At 45.6% G+C, this 24,161-nt stretch overlaps 1 protein-coding gene across 2 annotated transcripts in view; it reads left to right on the top strand.

Annotated features, from left to right (window-relative positions):
- The window catches only part of PARM1 (prostate androgen-regulated mucin-like protein 1), a 106,847-nt gene extending 85,487 nt beyond the window's left edge, over window positions 1–21,360 (top strand). For both annotated transcript variants that reach the window (XM_029944902.1, XM_029944896.1), the window contains 2 exons: window positions 4,658–4,736; window positions 17,491–21,360. In XM_029944902.1, coding sequence (XP_029800762.1) covers window positions 4,658–4,736; window positions 17,491–17,575 — 164 coding nt within the window. In that variant the 3' untranslated portion in view covers window positions 17,576–21,360. The remainder of the gene's footprint in view (window positions 1–4,657; window positions 4,737–17,490) is intronic.
- The last annotated feature ends 2,801 nt before the right edge of the window (window positions 21,361–24,161 follow it).

Below are 24,161 nucleotides of genomic sequence, written 5' to 3'. Positions count from 1 at the left end.
CTTTAAAGAGCCCGGGAAAGCTCTTTGAGAGGCTGTTCACGTTTGCCCTACCACATCCTGATATTCTCATCCTCGATAGGATTGACAGGCATCCTGCCACATAATTCATATGAAACATTTCTTTCGTGTTTAAAGTGGGGAAAAGAGGAAATCCCTCCACAAGAAGAGTCCCCAGAGGAACATTTAAGACAGGAGGGCCCCTTGAGGTCAAGTGGGATGGGGGTGGGTTAGTTGGGACAGGAGCAGGGTCCCTTTGGAGTTTGAAGACTTCCTATGTCCATGACGGACTAGTAGGGGTGTGATCAAGAAAGGGATATGCCTGTTGCCTTAGAATCAGATGTGGGGAGAAAGACCCCTTAAAAAGATGCCATGGTTTATTCCAGGATAGCACAGGGCATAGAATAGACTCAAAGCAGGGCAAGTGATGGCCTCCAGAGCAGCCTGCCTCCTGGTCCAGGTCTGACCAGGAGCATAGCCCTCTGGGAGCTTCCTCTGCCTGCTTCAAGGATGTCCTCTGACTCTTATTGGACAGTTAGTCCCCAAAAAACTCTCCTCCAGCTCCGTCACCTATGGGCTCTCACAAGCTCATGATGCAGGGATTGGACCGTAGCAATAGAGTCGTTGGAGTAGATACTCAGGTAGGACCTGGGAGAGGGGATTTCAAGATGGGTAGATGGGAAATCTGCTCCTCAGGAAATTTCTCAGGACAGTGATTGGGCTCAAAAACTGCCAGTCTTCTCTCTCTCTCTTTTTTTCTTTTTTCTTTTTTTTTTTTTTTTTTTTTTTTTGCCAATGATATATTTAGTCATTCAACATTAAATAAATGAATCGAGTACCCACTATGGGCTAGAGACTGCGTCTGGGGTTGAGAGTGCAGGAAGCAGAGGAAGAGACGAATATGGCGAGAACCTGTCTGGGGAAGCTCATACATGCAACACGCAGCATTTGAGAGAAGCAGACTCGAAGAGTTGAGAACCCAAAATAACGCAGGAATTTGCCTGAGGGTGTCAAGAAAGCCCCTCAGCAGGGTTGATATTTAGTTGGGTCATGAGGAAAGAGAAGGACTTGGCCAAGCTAAGAGAAGGCTGCTGGACGTAACTTGTACATTAGTGATTATAAGTGCCAAGCCTGGAATGAAATAGTTAGCTTAACCATTTATCAGACTGTAAAATGTGAATCAAGCTCTTCGTCTCTCTGAGCCCTAACTTTCCCATTCATAAAGTGGGGATAATTCCACTCATCTCCTAAAGAGAATTGACTGGCCTGATGGCTGTAAGGCTCTTGGCACAGTACTAGCCCTAAGTACCTGCATGCAGCGGTAAGTAACTACGTTTGTCCTTTAGCCTGTTTATTTTTGTCCTGAGTTGTTGGGGAAGTGGTGAAATGGCACTCTGAGAAATCCCAGCCTCCAGAGAGGCCCAGTGTTCAAGGAGGCTTTGCGTGGATCTCCAGCAACCCTCTGGTCAGGCAGAACATGTTGGCACAGTGGAATGTGCTAGCACAGTGAAATATTCTTGCATCTCAGCTTCTAAAAACACAGATAAGTTTCCTCCAATTCTCTCTAATTCCTTCTGGCTCCAAGGCTTTTCAGCATGAGTCACTCCCAGTCTGTAACTGGCAAACCCCAATGAGAAGGAAGTGAAATGCCAGCCTCCTCCCCATCCCCCACTCTCAGCACCCTGCCACCCAAGTGTCCCTACCTTCCTCTCTGGGCAAAGCCTTCCCTGGCCAGCCATACCTTCCTCATTTTCTCTTTGAAAAAAGGGTAAACAGGAGGAACAGGGGAATTCCAGTTTAGTTTAAACAGAACTCAGGAGGAAGTGGCATTTGTTTTCATAAGGAGGAAATCAAACCTTTTCAAGTTACCATAAAAGTTATGGTAATGTTGGCTGAGCAACCGTCGAGGCCCAAACCGTGATGCCCTGAGGTGTGGAACTCCCCAGGATGGGGTTCCCAGCTGCTTCTGAAGGTAGCAGCTGACTTGGGGGGCAGAGCAGGCTCACCTCACATGACCTCCTAAGCTGGGGCCGGATAGCGATGGGCTTCCAGAGGATGCTTGCTCCCTTGGCTGGGACCGTGTGAGGAGAGCTGGCGGGTGGCGGAATCATTCGTAGGTGGGCCAGATGTTTAAGGACAACCTATTCTACCTCACATCTTTTGGTTTCAAACGGAGCAGCATCAACATTCGGAAGTGCCCCTTTGCCCAGCGGCCCTCAAGAGCCCATCCGGGGGGAAATCACTTGCAATCCCTGCTGTAGTCATAGGAACTGCCCCCTGTGAACAAGGAAGGATGGCCTTGAGAACCCCATTTGAGGATCGGGGCTACATCGAGAGCTGGACAGCCACCACCCACTTAGAGGGGCAGTGGGCCACTCTATCCCTTGCCGTTTTGTTGAGAAAGAACAGCACTTGAGTTGGGGAACTGCCTGATTTATCTCTGGAGAGAGGCGATATATAAATACATCCAGTAAATCGCGGATTTGGAGACGATCCAACTGCCTAGGGTTAGGAAAGAAACTTTGAAAAAGGTCAAACCTACAGTTTCCTGCATTAAACTCTGTGGGAGCAACAAAGAAGAGTCTTAGAGAGAGATCAACTCTCTTCTGTCACTTCTCCCATTTTTTTGCAAGGGGCAAATTAAATTTAAAGGTCAGTGTTTCAACTGTTCCTAATTGCAACCACTGTATCTCTTTGAATCTTGAAAGGCCCCCAGCACCTTACCTTGCAGTCATAATCCTCATTTCATAAGCTCTTTTAAAAGAGCTGTTAAGAGGCTTCTGTGAACTTTGAATTGTTCTAATTTCAGCACAGTTTGGAGGCCGCAAAGCCAAGTGCAGCCTTTCAAAGGAGGAATGGAAGTTTTCCATAAGGGGATCTGACCTTGAACCTTCTCTACTCGATCTGATCTGCCCATTTGGGCATTCAGTGCCATAATTCTATCTTTACGGTAGTAAAAAAGGGAAGGGGGTTAACCTGATGATACTAAGCTGGGTCTGAAGGATTCCGGGAGCAAGGAGGTGGGCTAGTGTCCACACGTGTGGAAACTCTGAAGTGGCGGAATGTGGTCAGTCTGTGTAGACACATTAAGCTCTGGTCTTAGTCTCCGTGTTAGCAACGGACCTCCTTGGCTCTCTTTTAGATATATAACCAGCAGAGCATAGTATTTGATGTAGCATTTTTTCACCCAGAGCTTCTGGGGAGTTTAAAAAGAGTTAATAAGTAAGTAGACTGATTTGCTTCTTAGCTCTGCTCTAATTCCTTTGGTGGAAAGGTCTAATAACAATATACAAAAGCTGTTCCTATGAGAGGGAAAGGAATAAAAGGAGAAATGGCAAAATAATCTACAAACGATAAATCTCCAAAACTGCAGGGCAGCTCCATCGCCCTTGAGGTCCAGTACACGGCAGATGGGCGTCATGCAGGACGGTACACTCTGGATATGACTCTGGCTTGGTGTGCAGGGCTTCTCACTTAATCCCTCCTCAAGTCGTGTGGGGGGTGGGGCAGCCCTCCTTTCTCGGCTGCTGCGTGTGATCAGCTTGTGAGTCGGTGTCACATAAATAACCCTTGCTACATACACAGCTAATCATGATGGAGCCACGCTTGAATCTCTGTATCCGGACTCCGGATCCCTGAGCTCTCTCCAGTGTGGCGAAGGGTTCCCTGCGTTTGCCGAAGTGGTAAATAGTTTCTCAGTGGACCGAAAGAGTAGACGGGGTCCCCAACACCAGCATTAGCATCAGAAAAGTCACTTTACCTACTAAGGGACAAGAGCCCAATTGATTCTTGGCATTTCTCAGGTGAAATAAAACTGAAGTATATACAGCACAATCCAAAGCTCACACAGAAAGAGTATTGTGCTTCAAAGTCGTAATACTTGGAAGCAGTAGGGTTATTCTTATAAGGCTACATGCTCAAAGGGTTTTTTTAACTCCTTGTTAATAGTTGCCTTTGGAGCCAGATTTCAAACTACACAATAAAACATTCATGTTACTTTATAATTACACCTGGTTATTTCTATACACAGAACGTGGTGTTACCTATCAGACTTGACCTTGTTTTTACACCAGACTTGACTTTATTTTCTACAAAATCAGATTCACCTTTCAAGGATGAAAATTCAACACACTTCCCAAGAAGGAGTTTTCAAAAATGATTTGATGGCATCATTAAAATGAGTGCTTCTCCTACCAAGGTGGTCCTTTTGAAGCGGACACTACTAATATGGCTGTGTGGTTTCAGTTTATTTAAAAACCAACTACACTGCTTTGTAGTGACCCTTGAATAAAACATCCTCAGCCTCCCAAGATTTCACAAGGACTAGAAAGAGGCGCCTGGGCCTGTAGAAGAAGGAAACAGTGTGTCGGGAGACTTGACGCAACAACAGTCCCCACAAATCCCTGCAAACAACCAGAGCCACAGCAACAGATTGGCATCAGCCTTAAATAAAAAATGTCACCGTTGACTGTTTTCTGAGCTCCGGACCAGCCAAGAGGTCTAGATAATGTTGGTCATTCACCAAATGTCTCTTAGACTGAGAAGTGTTTTGGTGACCGAATTAAGAACCTGGGTTTCGAGCTAGCTCTGACTTCTGTGCAGACTGATCTGAAAGGAATGCCCTCCCTCATCTCCTCTCTGTGCCTCTCCTCCTCCACAGGCAGCATCGCCGCCATCACGGTGACCGTCATTGCCGTCGTACTGTTGGTGTTTGGAGTTGCGGCGTATCTGAAGATCAGGTAAGACGCACCTTACTCCTCTCTAGGAGGCAAAGGGTTCCATTGGCGCTAGATTGCTGAGCGCTTGTTTCCTGATAAGGACCTTCGTTCTAGAAACCCCGGCAGGGAAGCAAAAATGACTTGTGTACTGCACACGGGACAGGATTAGATGATACACTATCTGACTGGTGGCGAAGCAGAATAAACAAGCTGACATAACGCAGCATGAGGATGTAATGGAACAAGAGTGAGCCTGCAGCCAGGGGGCTGAGGCCTTGGCCCTCTGCCCTTAACCCCCCTCTTTACCCTGAGAAAGCCACCTGCCTCCCTGACCTCAGGTTCCTCATCTGTGAAATGGGTAGAGGCATGAGCTCAGTGGTTCCTGGATATTGATGTTTAGAACCCTGATATGTGGCCGTGTTCTGAGTCGGTGAGGAGGTTTTCACTGGGTCTAAAGCAAAAAAAAAATGTTGAAAATACAAGGAAAGTATGTTCTCTATAAAATTAGATTTTTCCCTCTGAGATTATGTCCTTATATTTTTGGTTTTAAAATATCTCCTCTGGTATGAAGTGAAGGTGATCACAGACGGTGGCTGAGTTTTTACTTGCCCTAGCCACATAGAAAGTTGCAGTAGACTATGAGCGCCCACTTTTGTTGTCTCCTGCTTTGTGAAATCTCAACGGCTCCACACCACATTACTTACACTGAGGGTCGTCATGGCGATAACACGCCTAATGGCAAGTAATGGTCTTATTGCCAGTCTGTGCAGTGCCCCTCATCATGGACAGAAGGGCACGTGCGGCCCTGATGACAACAGCCCCTCTCTGACCTCCAACTCATTCTGTTCTCAACAGCCAGAGCCATCTTTACAGGAGTTCTGGGGCCCCCTCCCTTCAAAGCCCCCCCGTGGCTTCCCCCTGCACTGGGAATTAAATTCTGACCCCTCAGCTTGACGCTCACGGTCATTCACGGGGCCCAGCCTACCTCTCTCCCTCATCACCTCTCTCCCTCTTAGCCACAGAGCTGCAGGTGCGCTGGCTCTCTGTCCAATTCTCAGAATACGCCAGGCTCCTTTTCTCTCCAGGCCCTTGGCCAGTCCCTCTCCCCAAAGGCTTTTCTTCTAGCTTTCTCACTCGTGCTCGGCTTCCACATCACACTCTCCAGAAGCCTTCCCTTGCAGTTTGGTGCCCCTGTTATTTATTCTCTATGCGCCTCATCACTTTTGCCCTGGCTGTTATCACTGTCTATGATCTGATTCCTTTACATAGAGAGAGAGAGAGAGGTTTACTTGTTTATTCCTCTTTTCCCCACAAAAATGTAAGCTCCATGAGGACACAGACTTTGTGAGCACAACGCTGGATGCAAAGAAGACGCTCAGTAAATTGCATAAGTAAACAGCTAGCCGTGAGCGTACGAAGTCACTCAGGCACTGCCGCACACGCACACTCCTCACTGGTTTCTCTGTTCCATGGCCGAGCCGCTTCCTCGAGAGGGGCATGTCGGCGCTCTCCTCCTGCCTGGCTTGCCTACGTGGATCTCACCTACTTAACTTACCATCTTGATCACACCTCCCCTTACCGCCTTCTCTCCTTTCCCCTGGTCACCGCAGCCCAAACCAACACCCACTAGTTCTCCCTCCTGTTTCCCTATTTTTTTTAATGTTCATTTATTCATTTTTGAGAAAGAGAGCACGGGGAGGGCCAGAGAGAGAGAGAGAGACAGGGAATCCCAAGAGGCTCCACGTAGTGTGCACAGAGCCCAGTATAGGGCTCGAACTCACAAACCGGGAGATCATGACCTGAGCCAAACTCAGGTTGCTTCACTGACTGAGCCACCCAGGCGCCCCTCCACTCCTCTTTCCGTTATCTCCCTCCATCTTTTGTTCTAAATTGTGCACCAGATCAACCTAATCATGGTGTTAAATATGAGTGCCTGGAAATACCACCTGTATCTTGAGATACGAAGAACAGGAAAGCCAGGTTTCAAAGAGAAATTGGAATTAAAGGGCTAGTGTCACCTGTATCTAAAAGCCTTTCTAAAAGCATCCTTGTCTCCTTCATAGTTTAAAAAATCTTTTTTTCATTACATCTGTATTTCCTTGACCAGAAAACACAATTTTATGAGTTGTATATTACTAAATGGTACTCTTTCCCATCTGGTTTTATTACAAGTTTATCACTGCAGATAACTATTTTAATTATGAGTGAAGTTGGCATTTATCAACTAGTCTGGGGGCCTCATTCCCACTTTGTAGCAGTTTCTCTTTGTGTGGGGGTGGGAGGAGGCAGAAAAGGAACTTGTGGGTAAATTTGAGAATCATTCTGTTGTCACAGTGGTGAGTTTCTGAAGGGCTCTGTCACAAAAAGTATGACGTCCCCTGGAACGTAGAGGGGAAGAGAAACCCTCTCTCTTGCCACACACTTGCCAAAAAGCATCTTGAAAGAATCTAAAGACTCTTCACCTTGACTCCAGGCATGAATTCAGGTTTACCATCTCAAACCACTGACATAGACAGGCAGTCTAGAACCATGATTAAAAATTCAGACTCCAGGGGCTCCTGGGTGGCTCCGTTGATTAAATGTCTGACTCTTGACTTCTGCTCAGGCCATGATTTCATGGTTTATGGGTTCGAGCCCCACATCGGGCTCAGCGCTGACAGTGCAGAGCCTGCCTGGGATTGTCTCTCTTTCTCTCTCTCTGCCCCTCCCCTGTTCATGTACTCTGTCTCTCCCTCTCAAAATAAATAAATAAACTTAAAAAAAAAAGAATTCAGACTCCAGAAGCAGGGAGACCCCTATTTGAATCCATGCTCTACCACTTTTTAGCAGATTCTAGTGTGACCTGGGCGTGTCATGGAGCTGCACTAACCCTCACTTCTCCCTCCCCTGAAAAATAAGGGTCACAGTATTAACTACTTGGTGGCATTGTTGGGAAAACTAACGGACCTTGCTTCCCAAGCACGTAGCACGGCTGTCATCATCACCGTCATCGAAGTGTTCCGCTGTTAGGCTCTAAGTCCAACAGTTGCATGATAGTTACTAAGCGTTAGCCGTGTGCCAGTCACTGTCCTAGCACTGGGGACCCATCAGTGGCAGGACACAGTGCTGCCATCACAGAATGTCCTGCGTTTGGAATATTTTGTTCGCAGGTCATTAAAATTGGTTCTAATGAGTGCTGATTAAAATTGCATAACGTTTTATTTTAAATATTTAGAGTGTATTTTCTCCAGGCATTCACAACACGAAATACATTCAGTGAATGATTAAATTGAATTAGTCATGGTTACTCTCTCCACAGAGGCCCTCCCTCTTAAATGTAGAAAGGCCCCAGAGGTGTAAGGCTAAGGTGGTTATTTATCTTTGGGACTACACATTTAAGGGTGGATAAAATGATCAGACCCCTCTTTAGAAACCCCCTAAGGAAAACCCCTTTCTGCTGCCCTATTAATTATTTTGGCAAAATGATAACATAAGGAGGTTAAGAGCCCTTGTGAATCTTAAGGCTGGGCTGAAAGCGATTCAAGTGTTATTTTGCCAGATTCTTGGAAAGCCCCACTAATCATTCATCAAAAATATATTTGGCTAAATTAACAAACGTCTGTGTGTGTGTGCGGGTGTGTCTGTGTGTGTGTGTGCGGGTGTGTCTGTGTGTGTGTATACCTAAGGTCGGGTTTTTCCTTGGCTGGAAGTTTATTCCATTCCTATCAGCCTCAGTTTCTGAGAATAATAACATGACAAGAAGTCTGTTTTCTGTGGTCTTTCAGCTCACTTGGCTCGGGCAGAAAGTGAAATCACAGCCCATAAGGGAACCATCAGTCTCTGGCCCGCCACCACGGGCCATCACTCTGGCCCAGCCAGTGTCCCTGCAAATGCAAAAGAGAAAAAGTCTGCTTCAAAGGGCAGCCTCACAACCACGTCTTGTCACATGGGCACGTGGCGTCAGCTCTGCTAACAGTGGCTCAGTTGTTGCATCTTTTCCCAAATCCTAATCCGCTCTGAAGGCATTGGTAAATTCAGCCATCTCTTTCCACGCTCCTATTCTTCAGGGACCCATGACCTCTAAGTTTTGTCACAATACCCCCGCCTAGAGAACCATCCCTTTCTGTGATCTAAGCCACTTTTGGAAGTGACCTAAAAATGAGTTGCCCTGAACCTTCCGGGCTCTTTTCTATTACCGACCCCGCAGCTTAGCTCACAGTGGCCTGGTGCAGTGGGAGGAGCGTGGGCTTTGCGGTCAAGTTCAACAGTGACCCTTTTACGTACTATTTAAGTGGCCTTGGACAAAAGATAATCTCCCTGATTCTGAATCTCTTCATCTGTGAAAACAGAGTGGATAACACCTTTCTTTCAAGGTTCTTTTGAAGAGGAAATGAAGTAATGAATGTAGGGCCCCCTGGAAGGGCGTGCAGTGCGGGATCTAAGAACATGAGCTCTCGAGCAAACTTGCTAACCACTTTGCGATCAGTGTTATGTTATATAACTATGTATAGTCATATTTATATCAGTATTATAGTACTAATGCCTAACTGATACTAATACCTAATTCGGAACTCAGAATTGTTAGGAGGATTAAACTGTACTACAGATAAACATTCAGCCCCAGGTGCAAGGTGAGCACAATGGAAGGGCTAAGTGCTGTCACCATAGTTGTTGTTTTTTGTTTTTTTTTATGTTCTATTCATTTTTGAGAGAGAGAGAGAGACAGCATGAGCAGGGGAGGGTCATTGAGAGAGGGAGACACAGAATCCAAAAGACAGGCTTGAGGTTCTGAGCTGTCAGCACAGAGCCTGATGCGGGGCTTGAACCCACCAACAGTGAGATCATGACCTGAGCCAAAGTCAGACACTTAACCGACTGAGCCACCCAGGCACCCCTGTCACTGTAGTTGTTAACACAGTGCTTACTACTTAGGTGCTCAGCAAAATGGCAGTGGCCAACAGCCCCATTCAGTAGGCCCCAGGGATTCAAAGGGGAGGGAGAGGAGGAGGAGGGGGAAGACGACACAGCAGCTCAGCTTTCCGCTTGTGCACCGATGCGCAGACTTTTATGTTCCATTCAGTGGTTTCAGCTGTGCTGCTTCAAACTCCTGTGAGGTTGCATCCAAGTTATACATGCATAAACAGAAACCATCTCTGAGCAGTCTGGATTCCAAGGCTTGTTTGCAACTTTAAAAGAGAGCAAGAGCCCTGCCTGCCTCGTGCAGACGGGTGTCTTTAATTAGTGATGATTGAAGAATGAGGTAAGTCGGTTTTGTTTTGTTTAAATTGGCTCAAGGCTGTTGTGCCACGAGATAATCCCGTGTGCAGAAGACCGTATCTGCTATCTCCAGCAATGTGGACGCTGCTATAATGAGGTGCGGATAACCACATGGACCGCACGGGCTGTTCCCGTCACAAAAATAAACGTGATCTGGATTTAGAGGCACAACAGGGCCTGGCCCTTAAGGCATTTTCTTAGAAGTCACCTGTTTTGCCTGAGTCTTTCAGTGATCACATTGTATACAACCAGATTTTTTTTGGATGTCGGTTGGTTTAAAGAGTGGGCCCACCCAACCATAAAGTCTAAGATCTTCTAGAATCTGTTACTTATGGGTTGACTTTTTTCAGATCAGCTTTTGCCATTCTGTAAGTCTAGTGGACTTGATTCTGTACCTCAGTGGTTCTGAAACCTGAATGTGTATAAGAATCAACCGGGGAGCTTATTAAAGACACAGCTCCTTTTCACGTGATGGCCTGGCAATGTTAGCAACTCCTCATAAATGTTCCCCTAAACCCAATTTAGTAATGTTCAACCTTATCTGACGGAAGTTAGCAAAAGGGAAAGATACTCAAAGGTGATGCCAGACAAAGTCTTCATGAAGGAAGTGGGTCTTAAATGAAAATTAAGTGAAAACGAAACACCTGTATTTGATGCCCAGGATGTGTCCATGGCTTATCTAAGCAAAGTTAGATTGCTCCTTCTCTGTCTGCTAAACAGGAAAAAGGGCTCTGATGGATATTAGGCAGCTCATTGTCATGTTTCAACTCAGCATATTTAGGCTTAGCAATCAACTTAATCCACCTATAGTCTAATACCAATCTGAGAAAACGTGTGGAATGGAATTTGAAAATACCAATCGAGGGGAGCCTGTGCGGTTCAGTCAGTGAAATGTCTGACTCTTGATTTCGGCTCAGGTCATGATCTCATGGTTCATGGGATGGAGCCCCCTGTCAGGCTCCACGCTGCTTGGGATTCTCTCTCTCCTTCTCTCTCTGATGCGCCCCCCATTCATGCTTGCTCTCTTTCTTTATCTTTCTCTCAAAGTAAATAAATAAACTTTAAAAAAGAAAAGAAAATACCAAGCTATAAAAATTTTTATTAGAAAAATATGTATTTCTCTCTGAACTCATTTATATAATCCATTCATCACTTTTTATTCTTTAAGTGTCTAGTGCATTCCGTGTGACCATGATCCCTGTTCATATATCTGTTATTCATGGGTCTTTAGAAGAAATAAATGTCAAGGCATTCCCCAAAAAAAACAAAAACAAAAAACACCACCATAGTTTCCTGGGGGTCTGGCCCCCACAGGTTTTATTTCTGTGTGGCAGCTCACGGGTGAGACCAGTGCCACTGGATATGAGAACCATACTTTGATCTACCAACTCCCAACACCCCAAACACACACATTGTAGATACAGTGCCCCTGCCAATTCATGCCTTGGCTACTTTAGACATGTTGATCCCTTGGGCACAGGCGTTTGGCTGACCTCTTTTTTAACTAGATAATTCCAAGTTATCTAGCTCAAAAGAGACCCTCTCTGGGACACCTCCTTCCCACCCTCTCCAGGGTGAACTCCTAGCTGCACGCCGCTCCCTTGTACCACTCCGTTCCCTCCCCTGGAATCATTGTTCTTTGTTGGTCTCCCCTACTAGAAGGATAGAAAGCTCCTGGCAGTACTTGACATATAATAATTGTTTTATAAACAGTTCCTGGCTGAGTGAATAATTATGGGTAGGAAATTTTGGGGTGCAGCGGGCAGTGTTTATTTATTCCAAATAAAGGAAAGCTGGATTTCGAGAAGGAGAAGCTTTCGGCATCTATTAAACCACACACTTGTTAGTGACCTCATGACTCTGAACTTGTTTACAAATAAACAGGTATTTTTTCGTGATGAGTGTCTGCCCGTGTGATACTGGCAGATAATTTTAAAATAAAAAATAAACTTCATCTACTCCTTAGAGTAAAGGTGATTTTTTTTTTTATTTAAAGAGAGCACATGCAAGTGGTGGGGGCAGAGAGGGAAAGAGAATCCCACAAGGGTTCCATGCTCAGTGTGGAGCCTAATGTGGGGTTCGATTCCATTACGCTGAGATCATGACCTCAGTCATACACTCAACTGGCTGAGCTACCCAGGCGGCCCAGTAATGGTGGTTAGCTAAAGACAAATTAATATAACTTCTCTTTAAAAGAAACCCCGACCGTGGAAAGAACACCTTGAAAATGAATGTTTGGGATGTTTCCACCGCTGGGATTTTGGTAGAAAGACAGAACTGATTCCTAAATTAGAATATTCATTCTGCCACTAACTGGTCTCAGTAACTGTGGGCAAATAAATCCACCCCTGTGAGTCACAGTTTTTCTCAGCTCCAAGACTATAGCTGACAGTGTTAATTCCCTAGTTTTGACAAATGCACCATGGCTAAATAAGAGGTCAATATCAAGGGAAGCTGGATGAAGACTATCTGTGAATTCCTTATACTATCTTTGCATTTTTTTATAAATCCAAAATCATTGCAAGAAATAATTTTGAAACAATCATAGCTCAGTAGCTGCCACACAGGCATGTCGTGTGCTCCTTCCTCAGAGCCTCTGCCCTTGCTGTCCTCTCTGCCTGTGCGGCTCAGGTCACGCCTTCCCGTGGCCCAGCCCGCACCGCGTGTACCTGTCTGTTCAGATGTCGTTTTAGTGAGACCTTTTCTGATCGCCAACCATATTCATAGTTACAGTCCCCACCTCACATTTAGAACTCCTCTTCCTCTCCGTTGTCCTCTGTTGCACATATTACGTTTCGCCATATTATTTTTCGTTTATTTATTGTGCCTGCCCCTACTAGAATGTAAGTTCCTTTGGGAAAGGGATCTCAGTGTGTTCTCCCAGCCCCAGAATAAGGCCTAATGGATTGTGAATATTTAAATGAAAGGAGCCAGGCAGGGAAATGACAGAGAAAGAAAGCCACCAACAGAAGCAAAGGAGACAGTGACAGCTACACTGAACTAGCTTTGCAAATGGATGGTAGGAGTCTGAAGGCCTAATTACCAATGACTGATTAGCTGCAGGTTAGGCTGTGTTTTCCCAGGTGCCTTTTTCATCTTTGCATCCCTTCTTCTTAGCACATAATAAGCACTAACAATTGAATGGCAACAATCCCTCGACTAAAGAGGCGAGAACTGTGGAGGGTGTCACAATAAACAAAGATGGAGCCTACATTGAGAGCTGGGGTTGACTCTTACAAAGGAGAAGGTGTTTTCTAAAACCAGTTTGTTTCAACCCAAGTAAAACACCTCATTCAGTTCCAAAGACAGTGGAGTTCCAGCAAGTATTCGTACTACTGTCATCTTAAAATAGGTACCATTCTGCAGTTGTGGAGAAGGCCTCAAACCACAGATGTCACCGCTCCACGTACCAGTTGTCACAAGGCAGCAGCAGCGAGGGAGGAGTGAGGAGGAAAGGCTGCTTCCTGTTAGAGCAAAGCCACTTGAGAAGGGAGCCATGAGGCCGGGGCTTAACACGAATCACTCCCTATTTAGTCCCCAGGGTTCAGCTACCTCGACCATTCAGTGCGGCAGAATGGCGCTGACTGCGTAGTGCCACCGATTCACAGGGACTGTGGGCCCGGAGTGAGTGCCTGGAAGCCACCTCATTGCATGGGAGAAATTCAGCCATAATTCTCTTTACTCTTCCTATAATTAAGGTCAAAACGGTGGCTTTGACCTTTTGTATTCTTTAATAATATTTTCACTTGGCCACAGTTATATTGCATGATGAATTGCCACAGGCCAGACTAATCCCTGCTGGTATCGACCAAGCAAACTCCATATATACTATTTATGTGCACCTGATGTAAGCACTCATCATCAAATATTTATATGAACCACTGCATCAAGAGCAACAGGTTAGCTGTTCAGGAAATTCAAAGGAAAATAGAAAGTCGTCTGCCCCCAAGAGGTTTATAATCTAAGGGAGCCAAGGCACGGTAAGTAGAAAAAGTAGCTGTGTTGGATGGCCCCAATCTTTAGGCAGAAGCTGAGAAAATAAAGCTGCCTTGCCCTGATGATGGTGACATGCACACAGGCTGCTCTTCGGATTGAAATTAGATGAAGCCGTGTTGCAGAACAGAGCCGGGAGACCCAGTTTTCGGCACCAGCTCTATTGTTAAAGCACATGGACAAAGTCATCTAGAGTCCTCAAGCTTCACTTCCTAATCCTGAAAGTGAGATTGTTTTCACCTCTTGGCCTCTACAAGTACCAATCCGAAACCTCTCTGTTTCCATCTAAAATATACGTGATCTATGAAGTTTGGACCTAGAGATAGTTTAAAAGGATCATTATTCTCCTCTTACCTCTCTCTCTTCCTCTCTCATTCACACACACACACACATACACACACACACGTTGGTCTTCCTCTCTCTACAGCATTTATCCAAACCTGCCTTGAATCTCAGCACACCCAATTCTTCCTGTTTAGCCTCGTTAATATATTAAAACAAGCTACAAGTTCAGTGCATTCCCAAATATGGCTTATCTATTTCTCTTGCTTCGCTTTCCTCATTTATTGGTAATTTATTAAACTCCCTGTTCATTCAAATTAGCAGGCAAAGAAAAATGAAAGTAAAGATCCATCTTTTGCTTTCCTTTCCTAGGATTCATGTAGTGAATGTTTCTTAGGAAACAGCACATTCAGATACAGCTCCAATCAAATAGTCTTGCCTGAAATAACGATACACAGTAAAAACCAAGAGATTTGTAATCCTGTGACCCTACTCCAGCACAATATTTCTTTTTAATTCAAATAACAATAATAGAAGAAACGGGTTTTTTTAACTATGCCTGGAGTGTAGTTTCAGGAGTTCCTGGCGAGAAGGAGGCTTGCTTTTCACTCAGTGCCCTTTTCTACTCTTTGCCATGTGCTTGTGTCAGTTTCATTATAATAAAAATTAAAAAGCGATACTGGCCAACATTTACTGTGCATTTACTATGTGCCAGGGCTTTTATATGCATTACCTCATTTAGTCCTCCCACCAGCTCGAACACATTTTAAGTGTCTCCATTTTATAGATGAAGAAACAGATGAAAAATAGGGGTTTAAAAACATATTCAAGGACATGCATCTATTGACCCAACGGATACTTTATGGGAATAAAATTATATGATAGATATAAAATGCCACAAGAAGTTATATTACCAAACAAAGGCGAGGCAGGAGCACCCTATCAATACAGGAACAGGGTTATTAGGTAGATGTTGGCCAGGCTTGCAAGAGTAAGTCATGCTGACACCTAGGCTCAGCTCCAGTCCTGTTATCCCCAGGTTTTTACTAGTTCATTCTATGGCTTCCATTTCTCAACCATGCCGTGCAAGGATTTGATGGAGGCTGGAGGTGGTAAGCGTGGGGGAGGTGTTGGCAGTGCACCGCCTGTGACCTTGTCTACCAAAACTGCCTCCCCTCTTCCCGTCCATTGATCATCAGTGTGTTACTTGTGGTCTCTTTCCTTCTCACACCTACAGAAATGAGTGTGGGCCTTTAGGGGAAACAAAGCATATTGTGGAACATCCTTAAGTTTCCAGGTACATCAGCCGGGTGAGCTGAGCCAGCCCTCAGAATTTTGAGGTCTAAGAATCTCAAACCAATTCAGCAAGGGCCTGGCTCTTTGCAACAGATCATCTCTTTTCAAATACCTGCCATATGTAAATAAGCCTCAGAAGAGGGACAGCAATTATTATAGCAAGAGATGTAAGTATAACACATGCTTTCTGTGCCTTTCAGATTGTATTTTATTTTGTTCCGTTTTCACATTGAGCTGAGAAAAAAATGGGGGGGGGGCAGGCACATTGCGTGTCCTATATATAGCAGACATGATTTCCAGTGGCAAGGCGTGATAATTCACACTAGCATGAACCTCAGAACGACTCTATGTTTCATTTTGCGGTGTTCTTCCAATCCTGACATGAGTTTTAGCCGTAAAATGACTATAATCCTCTCTAGGAAGCTGCTATCCTGGGAACAGATTGGTTTTTGGGGATGTACTTTATTTCCAATCACTGCTCCTTCCACAAACAGTTATTAAGGACTTATTATGTGCTAGATATTCTTCTAGGCTTTGGAAATGGTGTGAAGACCAAACAAACAAAGCAGGCAGATCATCCATGCTTACAGTTTAGTCAGAGGAGGCAGCAATAACAATATAAACTAGTAAATTATATAGTGTGTTAGAAGGTGATGACTCATCAATGAGAAAACCAAGCCAGGAGTGCTGGGGGTGGGAATTGCAAATGAAATAGAGCCACACTGGGTAGGTGACATTTGTACAAAGGCTTGACAGAGATGAAGGAATGAGCTACTTGGAGACCTGGAGGACAGCCGTTCCAAGCTGAGGGAATGGTACATGCAAAGGCCCTGAGGCAAGCATGTGGCAGACATGCTCGGGGAGGAGCAGGGATGCAGGGCTGGAGCGGAAAGAACAGGAAGGACTAGTGGCTGACGTGTTCGGAAGAGTAACAGGGGCCGGGTCCTGAAGAGCCTTGAACACCACTGTAATAACTCTGGCTTTTACTCTGTGAGATGAGGACTCATTCCAAGGTTGTGCTTGTTGTTGTTTTAATATTGATTTATTTCTGTTTGAGACCAGAGCACAAGCTGTGGAGGTACAGAGTGAGGCAGAGAGAGAGGGAGACAGAGGATCTGAAGCAGGCTCCATGCCGACAGCAGCCTGATCCAGGGCTCGAACTCATGAACCTCAAGATCATGACCTGAGCCAAAGTTAGACACTTAGCCGACTTAGCCATGCAGGCACCCTGCCCCTCCAAGGTTTTACACACTGTCTGATTTCAGTTTCTTATAAAAATAATATTGATTGTGAGACAGGTTCCCAGAATAACTCATCAAAGCCTTTTAAACCCATATTGCCATTGGGCTGAGGGTGCTAATCAGAGCTCAGAGCACAGGATCCGGGAGGTGGGAATCTGATTCACAGCTCAGCTAGGTGACTTCGTGCACGTCCATCAATAGTTCTGAGGAAGAACTTTTCCCAAACAGAAAAATAAGCAATACCTGGCCCATGGCCTTATTTTGAGGACCCCCAAGTACCAACTGAACACAGAAACATTTTGTAGATTGTAAAACAATATATGGGGGGGGAAGGGGGGAGAGCAACAGTGGTGTCATTATTATTTCTGGGGAAATTGAGTCCAGGACTGAAGTGAAAATGCCCGGAATGCAACGTTCCCTTGGCCATGACTTCTTATTAAGTAGCCATAGGAATGGGTCCCCCTCCTTCTCCAGCACTAGAGATCAAGGGGAGGGCCGAGGACCCAGCTGATCTCAATGCAAGGTGCCAGCTGGGCTCCCAGGTGAGCAGCGGTGACTTCCGGGGGTTTGTGAGCTGAGGCTTCCGTGGCCGGTGGTGCAAGCATCCTGTCTCCCCTGTGCGGGTCCCGCTCCAGCTGCCGGGGCTCTGGCCGGTCCCAGGTGGGCAGCTGCTCCGAGTAACCACCGCCCTCTCCTCCTCCTGCCAGGCATTCCTCCTACGGGAGGCTTCTGGACGATCACGACTACGGCTCCTGGGGAAACTACAACAACCCTCTGTACGACGACTCCTAACGAAGGAACGTGGCCGGGATGAGGAAACTGGTCTTTATTTATAAGTGCTTTCCCAGTAGAGTTAATACAAGTACCTGATGCGCTTCGAGCGACAATCTTCAGCCCTTGTTTTGTTGGTTCTGTTGTTTTGTTTTCCTGCCCCCCTCCTCTGGCTGCTATAACTTCCCCTTTCTGGTACAAAAAAGAAGCACTGTTGAAAGGTGAGTGGAGGCGTATTTGCAGCTGAACTGGGCCGGCCTGGAGCGGAGCCGCGGGCCAGACCACCCAGACCACCGTGGTGGAGGCCCCGTCCCACCGCAGGGGCCGCTGGAGGAGGGGCTGAGGGCCAGGCCCTGAGTTGGTTTGTGTGTGTGTGGTGGGGGGTTACTTGGAGGGGGGACTTTCTGTTTGTGGTATTTCTTAAACTTTTATTTAGAAAATTATATTAAATCTCACTGAGGGGAAAGGAAATGAGTCCCCGGAGGATTTCACCCTGCTGGTGAGGAAGCAGGGACTGCTCGGATTCCTTTTTCATCTCTGTTTCTACCCAGGTGTGTCCGACAGGCTGCCTGCTCGGCTCTACAAGCTGGATGCCAGCTTCTTAACTGCCCAGTTAATGGAAGAGGAAACTAGAAGGTGCCCTGGAGGCGGCCAGCAAGCCGAGGGACAGAGGGGCCATGTTGGTGTCAGGGCTCCGCATGCCCTCTACCTGTTCTCCCCTCCAGGCCACCTATCTCTGCTAAGGATGCTCAGCTGCGGCCGGTCTCCTGGCCCCCAGCCCGCCACACAGACAGCTGCGAGATTCATTATCCAAGAGAAAGGGAGAGTGGGCGTGCGGTGGGGCAGGGCGCAGGCTAGGAGCAGACAAGCACTGAGTGCCGCTTTAGGGAAACTAGAAATCCGCCCTCAGTAACTAACAAAATCATCCACTGCTTGAAGGAGCCACTGGAATCCTTGCTTTTTACCCACAAAACAGCTCCCTCACTGCCTTCCTGTCCATTGGATAGTGTCTATAAACGGTTTTTTAAAAAGTGTCAAGGTATTAGTCTATCTGCAGTTGTTCAGTGAGGCGATTCCATAGGAAACAGACACCATGATTCATCCATGTATTCTTCCTCTACACGTACCTCGCTAATTCTGCCCTTTAATTAATGAGCACTTCTGGGTATACTTAAAATCTAACAGCTCGAATTTTGAATAAGAACTGATTGTGTTTGTGGACGTCTATTTATTGCAGTGGTTCTCAACTGGCAATTTTGCTTCCCCCAGGAAACACTGAAAAATGTCTCGTGAGATCTTTGAGTGTCACAACTTAGGGGTGTCCCCAGTAGGGAGAGACCACAGAGGCAGTAAACAGCCTATAGTGCACAGGCTAGGCCACCACAACAAGGAATCATCTGACCCGAAATGTCAATTTGATGAACCCTGATTTACTGAAACACCCATCGTAACAAAACAAGACCCTGCCAGATTAGTATTATGTTTTAATTTTTAACTAAATGAAATGGTTTGTTAAATTGTTATCTAAAAAGTATTTCATTTGTTGGCTAATGGGTTGGTTTGGCATGCATGGCTGTCTGTGGATTTCTGTGTTCTCTAGATAGCTTTATTTCATGGCTAGAACTCTAGCCTCCTGCTCACACCTGACATGAGCAAACAGCATCTCATGTCCTGATTGGAGTAGGAAACCCGTGGTTTAGGAAACATACACAGCGCCCTGTTTCAGAATGTGTTCTATTGTCACACAGTGTTTTCAAGAACTTGAAACAAATAGGATCAGTTTTTCTTTCTAAACTTGGACGTGCTGCCATGGCTCTGTTTGGTTTCTAGAAACTTGACCCTCAGGTCGACCTGTCCCTCGCTGTGGTCCAGGAGGTACTGACATGAACACCATCGCTGCCGTACTAGTCAGAGGTGCGAGGAGGGTGCCACGTGCCTCAGCCTGCTGTCCCGCACCCTGCAAAGACTAATTTCTTAAGCTCCTTCCATATCGAAGGAGAATGAGCAACCCCCGGAGGTATTTTACTGCCAGGAATTCTGGTATCTCTGATTATTAAAAAATGACCCCAAAAAGTGGACATTCGCAGAAAAATGGCCAGGGATGACCCAAGGTACCCCTCAGGCCCTGATGGGCCTGAATAGTTGTCTCTCTTCCCTCCTCTCATGCCCTTAAAAAGGCCTCTAGGCTCTCAATTAGCAAAGGACAATTCAGTAAAAATAGGATATCCCTTTTTCTCCCTCGGCCACAAACACTTTGACAAAATGTCCATGAAACATCATTAGATGGGTGCTTTTCTGGATAAGGCTTCAGTCATAAATGCTGGGTCAGAGGGACCAACCACTTCCCAGGAGACGCTGACCAATTATGAACCACGAACTCAGTAAGCATCTGTCCTTACCAAAGTCTTCTGTTGTTCAAGAGCAGTTGATGGGTTTGTTGCTCCTATTAACTTCCAAATCCTTATGGCAAAGAGATATCTGGACCTCAGGAAGATATATTCGGCAAGGTGATAGCTTCCCATAAAAACTCTTAACACTCCGTGTTATGTCAGTATAAAATATCTATAGGTTAAACCTTATTTTGCCAAGTGCATTTTTTCTGAGTTGGCCAAAGAATTTGAACAACTGTATTCAACACAGGTCGCTTAACACACACACACAAACACCCCTGAAGTACATGCTGGTAATTGATGTCCTGTGTGTCAGAGAGAGTCCGTTCAGGTCTACACAAGGGAAATAGCTCCAGTGGATCTAAAGCAACCACATCCCATCCAGGAATAGGACTAGTCAATAAAGTGATAGAATGTCCGAGCAGGAGGGAGGCAAGCAGCCTCTTCTAGTCCACAGATTGCAAATGACGAGGAGTGGGACTCAACTTTGCTTTCTTTTCTGCTGGCCCCAGTGAAGTCTCCTGCCCTCCGTGGATGTCTGTCTTCATTTCTTAAATGAGGGTGATGCTTTCCTATTGGCCTCACCCCATCCGACCTCACAAATGTGTTGTGAGGATTAATGAAACAATGTCTAGTGTTTTCAGTTTCTGGAGAAAAATATTTATAGACATTTTAAGTATTACGCAGATATATAAGTGATCTCAGTTTCAGTTTCTTGTTTGTTGTTATACTGGTGTGTTGTTTTTACTTAAATCTATCAAGGGACAGCTGTATCGTAGCCCAATCAGGCAGCTGTCCCAGCTCGGAGCTCCCCACCCCCGTGCAGCTGACTGACTTCAGGGTTAGCCATGCCCGGGACCAGAAGAATGGTTTCTATCTCTAAATGAAAAGATGTCCCAGGACATAGGTCTCCCAGACCACTGAGTGAGGATCCAGGAGGTTAGGGTAACACAGTATGAACAGCTGAGCACTAACAGCAGTCGGCCTCTGGCCTTTACCATCCCGAAGCTCTTCCGGGTTCTTTACAGAGTTGATTTTGGTTCGATGTCATCTATTTGCCCTTCACCTTGCTTGCAAGGGTGCATGGTTCAATCCCTCACATATGGGAAATGAATTTTGCAGCTGGGCCATGTTGATTTGCACGTTGATTCACCTTCTTTGCCTTTAATCTCTTGTTGGCAAATGAATGTACCACTTCAACTTTGATTCTAAAGTGCTCGTTGATACTGGTAAAAGTGCTAACCAAAAGACCAATGCCAGCTTGCTTTCTTGGGGTGAGTTAGCCAACATCATTTAAAGATGGAAAGATGTACAACTTCTTTGATATTTGATGTCATTGTACCTACATTTGTTGTAAGACATATTGCATACTAATTATAATTATATCAATTAAAGTTGTTAAAAGCCTGCATCCGACAGTGGTGATTCACATTTTGATATGTTTTGCTATTCAAGCCATTGAGTTCATATGCTCATACTAAGTAGCCTGGACTTGTTCTTAAAGAAAACTTATCCCACATCAATAAATGTTTTCTACACCACAGGAACGTTTCTATGATCTTCAAACATAATTGAAGAGTGTCAGAAATGAAACTTTCAAGGAGTGATTTTGCTCTTAACAATACACCACGTCTTATAAAGTAGGTGTGAAAATAAACACTTTGATTTGGTAAGTAGGCAGTGAGACAAAATCAAGTAATACTAAGGCTTATTTGACATTAGCAGTACACTTGATACTTGCTGGTTCTCCTTCAGAAAACATTAAGTCCTTCATAGCCATCCTGACAATTAAGAGCAAGCAGTTTCACTCATTCAGAATAGACTTATCAACCCTCAGAAGCCAACCAAAGATTATTCTAATTCTGAAGAAAAGAACAACAACAAAACACATGCACTTTGCAATGTAGGAGAGGATGGAACCACCTGTAAGCTAGAGCAAGTTCATTTGACGACTTGAACTTAAGGTCAGATTTAATGAGGTTAAGTGCCTGGTGTCCGGTGGCACAATAAGGAGGACTGACTGAGAAGAGTCCAGAAGAAAAAAGAGGACCAAACATTAAACAGACCCTTTCCTGTTGAGGATTCAGTCATTTTTTTCAGGCCCTCCATGAGCACAAAAGCAAGTAAGGAATTCATTATTCCAAGCTTGCCTGAACTGACTCAGCCAGAAAGCACTTTGAATGTGCCTGGAAAGAAAAGGCCTAATGAGTAGTGTTTACATATTAATTATTGGGTCCAAATCAATGCATTTTCCTATATTCTAGCTTTTCCAAGTCAGATCATGATATGTTTCAAGTGTTTAGTAACCTCTCTTACTGTCCTAAAATGCAGTAGTACTCACTGACTCACCAATAGCTGGCTAGATTTTGAAGTTTGTCAGAAAGCATTGAAGGGGCACCTGGGTGGTTCAGTTGGTTAAGCATCCGACTTCGGCTCAGGTCATGATCTCATGTTCATGGGTTCAAGCCCTGTGTCAGGCTCTGTGCTGACAGCTCAGAGCCTGGAGCCTGCTTCCGATTCTGGTCTCCCTTTCTCTCTGCCCCTCCCCACTCATGCTCTGTCTTTTTCTGTGTCAAAAATAAAATAAAAAAACATTTAAAAAAATTTTTTAAAAAAGAAAGCATTGAGTCATAAATGACCATGGAAAAGCAATGATCAAATTGGGAAAATGCCTGTAAGAAATATGATCTCTTCTCTTAAAGAATCTAATCCTTGACAAGGATAGAATGGACTCCATTTACAGCACTAAAGCAGCATTAATCTGTTGAAGGCAAGAAATGTACTGTGTTCCTATTTTAAGCAAGATCCTGAATATTTACTATTAAGCAGAAGGAACGTAGTATCCATCAGGAACTTCGGGTACCTGTGGGCATTGTCTCATGTAATCCTTGCATCAACTTAGCATCCACTACACTCTCTCCATCTTACAGATGTGGAAACTGAGGTTCTAGGATACTCTGTTCACTCCCGCATGTGCTGACTCCTTCCGTGTACTCTGCAATGAATAAGATGGCCCCTGCTCACCAGATATTTACAGTTTAGTAAGTGGCAGAAGTGGAATTCAAACCAGGTCGGTCTGTTGCCAGAGCCATTGGTTATTTTCCACTCAAGGGACCGGTTTCTAATCTAAATATAACACAGCTCTTGAGACTGTCACACCTTCTACTAAAATTGGGCCCTTCCACCCCTTGTGAAGTCCCTCCTCAGCTATTTTAGGTGATCTCGAGGGTGTCTGGCATGTGGCCCAGAGCCAGCCCAGTCAGCTCCCAAGCACATGCCCCCTGCCAGGCACTGTCACCTTTCTGCCAATTCACACTGCCCTGCTGGGCTGTGTTCTTTGCCAAGAAAGAGACTGCCTCCACCTACCCACCCTTCTGGTTCGAGCACGAACACAGGCCCCACCGTCTCCCAGAGTTTAGTGAAAAACCTCCCTCTTAACTCCCACTCCAGCCACCCTGCTCTCCATAGGAGACAGATGTGAGTCCACAGCAGCATGGGCTGGAGAGTCCACCTTTGGAATGTCTTCCCCTCCTGTCCTCTTGTTTCATTGTCACAAACTCGTCTTTCCTTGGTATCTTAATAATAGCTTATTCTCACGTAACACTTACTCCGAGCCCAGATACTGTTCCAAGTACTTCACATGGATTAACATCCCTAGGAGGTGAGTGTTATTAATACAGTATTCCCATTGTACTGATGAGAAAACTAAAGGCCGAGGGTGTTGAAATGTGCCCAAGGCCACACAACTAGTAAGCTGTAGAGCAGAATTCAGGTGCAGGAGTCAGATCCCAGAGTCCCTGCTCCCGACCACTTCCATGGAGCCCTCACTCGGTGCCAGGGTTTCCTGCATATACATTCGGCCAGATATCTCTGTTTGACCCCAGTGTGGCCAAGGCTGGGCTCCCACCCTAGAAGCAAGGCCCCTACCTGAAGGGAGGCTTCTAGAGTCACCAGAGGGGTCCCCCTTAGGGCAGCTGGCCCCACAGACTCTGTGCTGCCTCTGTCCAGATTCTGGTGCTTCCAGACAAGGTCACCTGCCTGACGACCTCCAGCCCTTCTATTCTCCCACTAGCGGTGTCTGCCTCGGCGCTTGGACAGAATTCACCGCAGCAAACACTGCTGGGCAAAGTGCTGAAAAGTCCAAGCCCGTCAGAAGCCAGGGGCTGTCAGGTGGTGTGAGAGACAAATGCTCACCCCTGGCCCCTGTACCAGGACAC

This window comes from Suricata suricatta, chromosome 1, assembly GCF_006229205.1.
Source record: "Suricata suricatta isolate VVHF042 chromosome 1, meerkat_22Aug2017_6uvM2_HiC, whole genome shotgun sequence".
NCBI lineage: Eukaryota > Metazoa > Chordata > Mammalia > Carnivora > Herpestidae > Suricata > Suricata suricatta.
Note: the sequence above shows the minus strand (reverse complement) of the source record. Positions and strands in the feature narration are given on the sequence as shown.